The 11,419-nt window shown below is 51.3% G+C and overlaps 1 protein-coding gene across 1 annotated transcript; it reads right to left on the reverse strand.

Annotated features, from left to right (window-relative positions):
* Positions 1-3,528: 3,528 nt before the first annotated feature.
* Positions 3,529-10,923, reverse strand: LOC139643408 (zinc finger protein 609-like; the record flags this gene model as incomplete). The annotated part of the gene is made up of 6 exons (XM_071518547.1): positions 3,529-3,667; positions 5,049-5,118; positions 6,012-6,380; positions 7,135-7,471; positions 7,604-9,716; positions 10,836-10,923. Coding segments are annotated over 6 exons (2,987 nt in total), but the record flags the coding sequence as incomplete, so codon positions are not given.
* Positions 10,924-11,419: the final 496 nt, after the last annotated feature.

Below are 11,419 nucleotides of genomic sequence, written 5' to 3' on the forward strand. Positions count from 1 at the left end.
GGTAGAACACTTAAAAAAAAATCCCTAATGCCTAAAAAGCGTTTCTGTTTCTGTTTTTATTCAGTTTTTTTGTTATTCTGTTTGCTACATTTTAATTTAGTGAAGCACTTTGTAGCGCTGATAAGAAGGTGCTGTACAATTTATCCAACTTTCATCCTTTATGCGACTTGGATTAGACAACGATCATGTGGCTGTTTGAGACTCACTGGCAATGAACCAAAGTGCTTTCTTTTTATTCCTAAATAAATACATTCCCAAATAACCATAGATCTATCTGTAAGAGCAAAATGTGCGATTTAAAACAATGAAATGCTGTTAATGAGGTTTAGTAAGAATTTATTCTCCCAAAGAGAAACTCCATGGCAACACAAACAAACACAATTCATAAGCCTGATGAATACTGAATGAGAGAAACATCAAACAAACAGCAAACCAGCTGGTGATCCAGAGACACAGAAGTGATTCCAGGAAAAGAAAAAACATACCGACCTTTATGATGAAAATATGTGCTGTCATGGCAACGGTCATTACGCACCGTGACCAAGGTTATGAATATGGTGAGAATGGAAACAGAGGCAGGCTACGCCTAAAAGGCAGAGAAATTGGCATTTTATTTATTTTTTTACATTAAAAAAATTAAATAAAATAGTCTCTAATATAGTTGAAAATCGCTCCGTCTGCTGCTCAGCCCGTTCATCCTCGGTCTCTTCCTGGAGAAACTCCAGCAGCTCCCTCTGCTCTTCACCTCTCGGCTGCCGGGGGGCCGAGGTCAGAGGTCAGAGGTCAGACATGGGAGCGGGCAGCAGCATCCGATGGCCCCGGCTGCTCATCGGGGGGACTGGGATCGGGGGCCGGATGGGGAGCGCACAGCGGCTGACTCCAGCTGCTGGTCCACATGAGTCTGTTAAAGCAGAGGGAGTGTGATGGTCTCCCCCCGGTGGTCTCCTGCATGAGGCAGAACCAGGACCAGCTGCAGCCGTCCATCCTCAGTCCCAGAGCTGCTGCTGACTGGAGGTCCTGTTAGAGAGAGACCGCATGGTGAAAGAGTCACATGTTTATTTATAGGCTATTTCTATATGTCCTAATGAACAGATTACATTCAGGCTTATTAGATCATGGAATGTCATTCATATTAATGATAAATCCTATAAAATAACTCCATATAAAATTCACGTTACTTGCCCCCCCCACTCACCCTCTCTATGGCTGGAGGATCAGCTGGTCTCCTCTGTCCTATAATCACATTCAAGCCTTCAGATCATTTCCTGATGCCTATTTGGGAAAAAGTTTGACATCCTACAACTAAACCCACTGAGCAAAAGAAGTGATTTATCTCTCATATAGCCCAGGATCATTACGGCTATGTATAGACCTGTTTTAGACCAAGCAGTAAATACATTATTACAATAAATAAACATCTGTAAATACCAAAAATATGCACCAGAGAAGTCCTGTAGACTAGCCTACAAGAGAATTATCTGAGCACAAGAAGTCATTTCAACATTGTGTCTATGCGTAGCTCTCACATAGTCCAGGATAATATTGTCTATGTATAGACATCTAATAAACTTCCACTTTTCAACCCCATTTAAACTTAATTTAGCCTAGACGGCTATGGGCCATTCAGACGTGTTTTAAACGTCTAATCAACGTAAAACTGCTCAGTGGGAACAGATCTGTCAGTATGAACTTTTAACATAAACCTTCATTAACAAATGTTCGGCCAACATTTAAAACCTGCTATTTCTGTTTGAAGAATATATAACAAGTCCAGGCTATTTACACCTGTGGATTTTTTTTCTGCCAATGCCCCGTTTTCTGCTGTATGGAGGCGGGGCTTATAGCCTCACCTGCCAATGCTTAACTGACTTCACTCATTATTTCCACATGGAGGAAACACCTGAGTGTTCCTCCACGCCTGATTGGAGGACGGAGGCGAGGAGACTTGAAGGAACCGATCGGAACGTCCTTCATGATGAAGGCTCATTTTTGGATGCCGGGTCAGCGAGGAGACGAGGAGGGAGGAGGGAGGAGACGAGGAGGGAGGAGGGAGGAGGGAGGAGAGGACACGAGACAATGCACCCGAGGAGACATGAAGGATCCTTCATGCGTTCTTTGACCAACTGGAACGTCCTTCATGATGGCGGGGTGTGTTGTGTGTGGCTTCCTCTCTCTCCTCTTCCTCTCCTCTTCCTCTTCTTCATCACAGGCCCTGTGTGTTGAGTCCAGCTCTTCCTCAGAGCAGCTGAACTGTTTTTCTGTTTGATCTTCCTCTTCCTCTTCCTCATCTGAACACCGAACTTTAACTAAACTACGAGGCTCTAATGGATCTAATGCGATCTTATCTGGTTAAATAGAGGATAGAGAAATGGGATCCAACAGACCCCCCCGCCTCAGCCATATGTTAACATTAGCACATTAGCCAGCTAGCTAGCGTTAGCTCTGCTTATGTCCAGGCTGAAGTGGCTGCAGAGGAACACTGAGCAGACATTATCAGTCGATCTTCTTCAGAACAAGCTGCTGAGATCAGAGAAGAAGAAGAAGAAGAAGAAGAACAAGAAGAGACTCAGGGCTGCAGGCGGTCACCAGCTACAGGTTTAATATCAGATCAACAACAGTAGAAAAACAGAGCAGAGCTACAGACAAAAGAAGAAGAAGAAGAAGAAGAAGAAGAAGAAGAAGAGTAGGAAATCCAACAGCATCAACAGGCTCTTTAAAATAATTCCTCTGTACAGTATTTACACACACACACACACACACACACACACACACACACACACACACACACACACACACAGTACAGCGACACACTGAGGAGGGGGGAGGAGCTTCTCCAGTTTCAGTCTGTGGCATCAGTCAGAACGCTGCGCTCTGATTGGTCCTCCTCCCTCCAGACTGGATTTCCTGTGAAGCCGAACTGCTTCCAGGTGAAGGTGTGACAACTTCCTGTAGAGTCACTGTCTCCGGTCCTCAGAGAGGTCAGGGGTCACGGGAGGGGGGGGGGGGGCAGAGGTCACGGTGGGTTGGGTGGGGGGCACCATAGGTCAGAGGTCACGGTGGGGGCGGGGCACCGTGGGGTCAGAGGGCGTCGCCACCCAGGACCATCTGAAGTTTCTCCAGGTCGGATCTCCAAACAGCAGATCCACTTCGCCCTCAGTCTGCCAACAAGACCTCCGATCTGCAGACGACGGTACCAGCAGAACCAGAGGAACCAGAGGAACCAGCAGAACCTGCAGAACCAGCAGAACCAGAGGAACCAGCAGAACCAGAAGAACCTGCAGAACCAGAGGAACCAGCAGAACCTGCAGAACCAGAGGAACCAGCAGAACCAGAGGAACCAGAGGAACCTGCAGAACCAGAGGAACCAGCAGAACCAGCAGAACCTGAAGAACCAGAGGAACCAGCAGAACCAGAGGAACCAGCAGAACCTGCAGAACCAGAGGAACCAGCAGAACCAGAGGAACCAGCAGAACCAGAGGAACCAGCAGAACCTTCCACCCTCCTGGAGTCTCAGCAGTCCAGCGCGGGGCGGAGCGGCCGGCGGGACGTCCAGGCGGAGAAATCAAACGTACACAAACACCATTGAACTGATGTTGAAACAGAAACGCTCCTCATGTGATCCGGTCACATGACTGCAGGTCGGTGCGGGTCGGCCAATCAGGTGTCCCTGTGGAATGGGGAGAACATGGCATTGGTTAATCTGACAGCCAAACAGGAAACAGATTGTTTTATTCATGTTCCTGTTTCTGATTGGTTAGATGTCATATGACTATTTCACATCCCATAATGCTGTGCGTCAAACCTGTCAGTCCTGTTCTTTCACTTGTATTTCTAGTCAATATATTCTATATTCTATATTCTCATGGTGGAACTGTCAGTTTGTTTTGACTCATGGATCAATAAAGTTTCATCTGCTGTCTGCATGTTCTGATCAGTTTATCTTCCTCCTCCAGGTGAACGATGACCTTTGACCTCTGGTGGCAGCAAGTCTCAGAGAACTACAGGAAGCCTCCCAAAACACAAGGGATTATGGGTAGAAGGAGACAGAAAGCCTAGCAGAACAAAATGTCCGGACCGATGCTCGTATTCAGGCTTCGTCTCGGCCAATCACTGCAGCCGCTCAGCTCACTACCTGAGCTTCAACCAGAGAAGAAGAACCGGTCAGTGAACTGAGCGGCTGTGCTGATTGGCTGGAAGGAAAACCTGCAGGAACCGGAGGAGTGTTCCTCGTCTCCTCGCTGACCCGGCATCCAAAAATGAGCCGCCATCTTCAAGGATGTCAGCTGGTGACGAAGGATCGAACGAAGGATCCTTCATGTCTCCTCGCCTCCTTCATGTCTCCTCGCCTCCTTCATGTCTCCTCGCCTCCTTCATGTCTCCCCGCCTCCTTCATGTCTCCTCGCCTCCTTCCTCCAATGAGGTCGGAGGAGACTCAGGTGTTTCCTCCATGTGGGAATACTGACTGAAGACCAGATCCAAACCTCAGTTCTAAACTTCACATCCAAACCTCAGATCTAAACCTCAGATCTAAACCTCAGATCTAAACCTCAGATCTAAACCTCAGATCCAAACCTCAGATCTAAACCTCAGATCCAAACCTCAGATCTAAACCTCAGATCTAAACCTCAGATCCAAACCTCAGATCCAAACCTCAGATCCAAACCTCAGATCTAAACCTCAGATCTAAACCTCAGATCACAGGTTTCTGTGATCATGGAGGGGAGGAGGTTCTGTGGGCGGAGCCTCAAACGCCACGCCAACATGGCCGTGCGAGGACGTTCCTCCTCCTCGCATCTTCTCCTCGTTTTCCCCATGACCTTTGACCCAGGAGTCGAGGAGGAGACACGAGGAGACGAGGAAGCGAGGAGACAAGGAGAAATCGTTACCAAATGGAACGCACCCCGGGATCGGACAGCAGGAAGTGTTTGATCTGAGCCAACGAGACAGAGGAGGGAGGGGAGAGGGAGAGTGTGTGTGTGTGTGTGTGTGTGTGTGTGTGTGTGTGTGTGTGTGTGTGTGTGTGTGTGTGTGGTGCTTACCAGTCTCACCTCCGGGCGGGGGGGTACATGGAGGGGGCGGAGGCTTGCTGACTGGCGACGATGGCGGAGGAGGAGAGACCTGCAGGAAAGAGCCAATCATCAGCTCAGATACTTCCAATATGGCCGACATTTGACAGTTATGGACAATATTCTGTCAAAACAAATTCTCTTTCTTATCTGCAGCTTGGAGAAACAAAACCAAACTTCAGACTTTTTAATGCGACCTGGAATTGAATTTAAGACCGATTTAAAAACCCAAATAAAGAACCTGAAACATTTTCTCATATCAAACTCCACTGGAGCTGCTGGAAACATCTGGAGGTGACGTCACCTCGTCTGTGATTGGCCGGTTATCCACCAAGAAGAAAAACACAACTAAGTACTGGATGGAGCCAGAGATGAAAAGAACATCAACAGCTGATTTAACAGAGTTCCAGAGTTTTAGTTTCCTGGTTCCAGACACTTCAGATTCAGTCAGAGTCTGGTGTTTCTCTATTCAAAGGCGATTTCTAGCTCGGAAAAACGATTGAGCCAATCAGAGCCTTTATGGGCGGGACTAAAGTTTGAACTGTTCGTGCGACGGTTCGTGTGTTTCGCAGAATAGATTTGTTGAAATCTCCTCGTAACAAACAGATTGTCTTTGCAAAGACGATATTTTAGTCCGACACGTCGGTCTCTAGTGATCGGTTCAGACAGGTCGGTCTCTAGTGATCGGTTCAGACAGGTCGGTCTCTAGTGATCGGTTCAGACAGGTCGGTCTCTAGTGATCGGTTCAGACAGGTCGGTCTCTAGTGATCGGTTCGGGGAAAATCGACCCCCCCACACAGAAAACAGCTAACAGAGGAAATCTCAGCTGGATGATGAGTGGAACCAGATGGAGGTTCAGGCTGAACACCAGGACAGGGTTTTAGGGTTTTAGGGGTTTTTCCTTTAATCTGAACATCATTACCATATATGGTGTGTCAGCCTTACCTGAGGCGTAGGACAGGTCGTACTGTCCGGACAGCAGCGGGTATCCCAGGTGATGATGGGAAGGCAGGATGCGTTGAGACGGCGAGGATCGCGGCCGGTCGGCCTCCCTCTCCCTGTCTCTCTCTCTCTCCCGGTCTCTCTCTCTCTCCCGGTCTCTCTCTCTCTCCCGGTCTCTCTCGTGGGCGATCTTGTCCTGGATGGACGGGGATTTGCTCTTGTACTGGCTGGCGTGTTGCTGCAGAAGCTCCAGGGCTTTGGCCTCGCCGGCCGGCTTCCCGGTGGGGCTGGACCTGGACGGCTTCTCCCCCTCCTCACCCGCCAGCTTCCCTCCGTACGGCGAGAAGGAGTAACCTGTGGACAGGTAGGAGCCTGGGGACAGAGGAGAAACACCGTCGATTACATCGTCTGACCGTCTGACCGTCAGTCAGCTGACAGAACAGCTGAGGTCGGAGGAACATCGATCAACACGTTTCCTGTGTTTCCATGTTAAAACTGTCTCCACCTGTCAGCGGTCTGACAGACTGATCACATGACGCATGCAGGAGGAGGAGCAACGCGAACCGACTTTCTGATGAAGCTCCTGCTGCGCTTTGTGTTACAAACAATAAACATCCAAGATAAAAAGTTCTAGCTCTAGCTTTCCTCCAATAATAGCTTTAAAGAGGAACTAAACCCCAAACCCAAATCTTTGGTGAAGCCTGACACCTAATGGTGAAAAGTAGGGTACTGAACTGGCCTTCTCCTATTGGCTGGTCTTTGAGCCAGGTGATGTCACTCTGTAGAGCACAACAGGTGGTGACAGAAGAAGAACAGTGTCATCTGCAAACTAATGAGCTTGTGTGTCCACAGAGCCTTCATCAAGAGTTTTAACATAAATACTTGATGAAGACCATAACCCTAATAATAACCTTATTAGTTATTGATTGTCATTATTGATCTTACCGGGGTTAGGGTTATTAGTTATTGATTATCATTATTGATCTTACCGGGGTCAGGGTTATTAGTTATTGATTATCGTTATTGATCTTACCGGGGTCAGGGTTATTAGTTATTGATCTTACCGGGGTCAGGGTTATTAGTTATTGATCTTACCGGGGTCAGGGTTATTAGTTATTGATCTTACCGGGGTAGTTCTGCATCATGACGGACGGCATGCCTCGGTAGCCGGGGGGGCCGGGCTCGTAGCCCTGGCTGTAGCCGTAGGCTCCGTGCATGTAGGGCATGTAGCTCTGCTGAGGCAGAGGGGGGGGGAACTGCATGTGGGGGGGGCGCGCCTCCTTCCCCCCCCGCTGCTCCTCCCCCGCCTCCTTCGCTTCCTCTTTCGGCCGCTGCCTCTCCTCCTTCCCTTTCCTGTCTCGCTCTCGCTCCCTGTCCTCCTTCCATCGCTCGTCCTCCTGCGGTTTGGGGGCTTCTGGGTATTTGTTGGGGTAAACGTACGGCCAGAGGCGCGAGTCCGGCTCCTGGAGAGAAGACGACATCATATCGAATATATAATCTAAATAATATCTAATCTATGTAATATCTAATCTATCGTAATAATCTATTCCGTCGTAATATCCGGTTCACATCTTTAACAGTAAACATGCAGTTACCTGTCTGTACCACATGGCGGCCTCCATGCTGGACGGCCTGCCTGACTCCGCCTTCGCCTCCTCTTTCCCATGATGCCCCGCTTCGCTCAGCTTCATCTTCAGCCCCTCCGGCTGGGGCCCGGGGCCCTTGACGTCTTCTCCCTTCGGCGCGACGACGGACTCGGCGGGCTCGGCGGCGGGCGGCGGCTCTTTCGGTTTGGCCCGGTTCGGTTCGGTCAGACCGGGGGTTTTGGAGAGGGAGGGGGGGGGCAGCGAGGCTTTCTGCTTCCGCTCCTCTTTTCCGGAAGCTTCTCTGTCTTTGGCCTCCGCCTTCCTGTCGGCCTGCCGCTGCCTCTCCTCGTACTGCTGGCGGTAGGCGGGGCTGGAGGCCAGCAGGTGGGCGTGGTAGGCCTGGTCGGGGGGGTAGGAGTAGGGCGGGACGTAGTACTGGTTGTAGTACAGCGGCTGCATGTACATGTTGGAGCGCTGCTGGATGACGGACGGCTGCTGAGGCCCCGGCTCCGCCTTCCTCTCCTCCTGAGGCTCCGCCTTCACTTTGGGCTCCTCCCCCGCCTCCTGCTCCTCTTCCTTCTTTATCTTCACCTGCGCTCCCTCCACCTGAGGCGGGGGAGCGGGCGCCGCCCCGGGACCGCCGTCGGCGTAGCCGGGGGAGTAGTAGGAGTCGTAGGCGGGGTAGAAGGGTGCCTCCTTGCTGGGCGGGCGGGGGGGGAACAGCGCCTTCTTGGCGCCGTCGCGCGGCGGCCGGTCGGGTTCCGGCTTCGCGGCCCTCGGCTCCCCCCGCCCCTCCCCCCGCCCCTCCCCGTCGTCCCCGGCGTCGGAGATGTCGGAGTAGGCGGGGCTGCCGGTCTGGACGGACGCGTCGTCGGCTCCGTTCTGGTCGAGGTGGAGCGCGGGGGGGGGACCGGCGTCCGTCCTGCCGGCCCCGCCTATCGACGGGCTCGGCGCGTTGTCGGAGAAGCTGTACACTTTGTCGGCTTCGGCCTTGATGCTCGCCAAGCGGCTCTGGTGGGTTTCCGCGGAGCCGTTGAGCAAAGCGTCCGACGACTCGGAGTACGGGCTCCGCCCCTCCTCCGGACGTCCCGCCTTCCCCGCCGCCTTCGGACTGTCCCCCTCCTTACCCCCCTCCCTCTTCTTCTTCTCCTTCTTCTTCTTGTCCTTGTTGAGGACGGGGCCGGAGGCGGGGTCGGCCGGCGGCGGTTTGTTCTGGACGTTCTTCAGCTGCGGACTCTTGGGGACGGACTGAACCGCCGAGCCGAGGGAGGGGGAGGCGGCCTGAAGGGCGTAGGGGGCGGGGGCGGGGCCGGCGGGCCGGGCCGACTTCGGGCCTTTCTGGGTCGGTTTATCGGGCTTGGCGCCGGCCGCCGTCTTCTTGGCCTTCCTGTCGTCCGTCCCGTCGTTGCTCGTCTCGTCCGTGAGACACGCCGCCTCCTCGCCGCCGTCCGTCCCGTCGGGCTCCGCCTCCCCGGCCTTCTTCTTCCCCTGCTTGGAGACGGACTTCCCCGACGAGGGGGAGGGGCTCCGGACGTCGAAGCCGCGCCCCTTGGGAGTAGCCGAGCGGGCGGGGGAGACGGCGGCCCCGTTACAGGAGGCGGAGTCGGGGTGGAGGCCGTCGTCCCCGTACTCGCTGTCCCCGTCCTGCTCCGGCCGGGCGTCCGGGTCGTTGTGGGCGCGCGCCCGGTGGTACTTCAGCCCGTTGATGTGCTTGTACTTCTTGTTGCAGTTGGGGTGGGGGCAGTCGATGAGAACGGGGGAGGGGCAGGTCCGGTCGAGCGGCGGGGGGTCGGTCTTCCCGGCGGGGAGGGGGGGGGCGGAGTCGGTTCTCATGCGTTTGGAGGCCTTGGTGTCCTCGGAGCTGGAGGTGGGCTCCATGTCGGAGGCGGGTTTGGTCTTCCTCTTGGCGGAGGAGGGGCTGGCCTTGGCGTCCTCTCCTCCGCCCCCCCCCCCCCCTCGCCGGCCCTTGCTGCCGCCGCCGCGCGTCTTTCCGCCGCCGCTTCCTCTGTTGTCGGACGAGTTGCTGTTGTCGTTGAGCGGCGTGTTGCCGCCCGGACGAACCCGCTTCCCCCGACCCCGACCGCTACGCATCTCCACATCACTGGTGGGAGACTCACAGAACCTGAACACACAGAGACACCCGTTCAGCAATATACAGTCAATATACAGTCAATATACAATCAATATACAATCAATATTTCCCTGTGAGTAAAAGGTTGAAAGTTAATAAAATACTGTGCTGCACTTTTTTGGTGATTTTTTCCATATTGTGATCTGATCTAGCTGACTTTTCATAGAAGGGTTTAAGACCCAATTTCTTACATGAATTTAAGATTTCTTCTTTTCCTTAACTTAATAAAAAAAAATTGAACGTAGGTGATGTAGATTTTGATATATGGGATCTTGTATCTGATATTATGTTTATGCTTATATATAAGATATACATGTATGTTTGATATTTTTGAAGTACGGCTTTTGTACTACTGTTTTTTCTCTATGTATCTGTTTTCTATGTACTTTATTGAATTGTTAATTATTTTTGGATCTTTATCACTCTGGGCGGTTTGGATGGTTAACCACAGCTGCCACCATAGAGCTCGTCAGCCTATGGGAGTGCATGATGTAGAAATATGGGCGTGGTTTCCACTTTTCAAACATTTTGACCTGAAGATCCAAGTAGGATGGAAACGTTTTCACTATTAAACTTTTGTGGCGTGGAGCGAGTGTGCAGGCTGACTCCTCTTTCATTTCTGCAGTCTACTTTACACACAAAGTATCCATGGCAACTGTTTCAAAGACTCATAACATCTCATTTTAATTAGAAATGAGTTTGATAGTGTATCTTTAAAAAGTTCTCCAGGTAAATGATGTGTATTTTGCTTGATAAATGAGGCCAATGAGGAACCAGGGGAACCAGGGGGGAACACTAGGGGAAAACCAGGGGAACAATGGGGGAACCGGGGGAACCGGGTTCTGTTCATTTAGAAGAACCAGCTGTCTGCAGTCGGAAACTAACTTTTTAATTTTCCTGCCAAATAAATTAAACATTTATCAGCCAAAATAATAAATATACAGATTCTTCATAGAAACGTCACCTAACCATTTCATCAGCTTTTACAGTCCAGGTTCTGCTTTCATTCACAACTTTAATTACAAGAGAACATTGTGTGTGTGTGTGTGTGTGTGTGTGTGTGTGTGTGTGTGTGTGTGTGTGTGTGTGTGTGTGTGTGTGTGTGTGTACCTGGGCGGGGCCCAGTCGTGTCTTGTACAGTCCAGCAGGGTTCCAACATACGTCTTGTTCCTCCAGGTGACGTTTACAACCAGCATACCTACAGACACACAGACAGGTAGAGAGACAGACAGTTAGAGAGGAAGACAGGTAGACAGACAGACAGACAGACAGACAGACAGGTAGGTAAACAGACAGACAGGTAGGTAGACAGGTAGACAGACAGACAGACAGACAGACAGACAGACAGACAGGTAGGTAGACAGGTAGACAGACAGACAGACAGACAGACAGACAGACAGACAGGTAGGTAAACAGACAGACAGGTAGGTAGACAGGTAGACAGACAGACAGACAGACAGACAGACAGACAGACAGGTAGGTAGACAGACAGGTAGCACACTGTGGCTTTAACTTTCATATTGATCAGCTTCCTCTCTTCTAACTCCCTCTCTTTTCTCTTGGTTTCATGAAGCTGCTGCTCTTTGTCTCTCAGCCCAGATCTGATTTTCACAGATCCAGATTGGAGTCGGATTGATTTGATCAAGTCTGAACAGCAAAAAAACACATGGAAACCGATTTCTGCAAGTCAGATT

This window comes from Centroberyx affinis, unplaced genomic scaffold (assembly GCF_046629955.1).
Source record: "Centroberyx affinis isolate AG114_WGS23_722 - 3 ecotype Tasmania unplaced genomic scaffold, CSIRO-AGI_Caff_v1 ptg000596l_1, whole genome shotgun sequence".
Lineage (NCBI taxonomy): Eukaryota > Metazoa > Chordata > Actinopteri > Beryciformes > Berycidae > Centroberyx > Centroberyx affinis.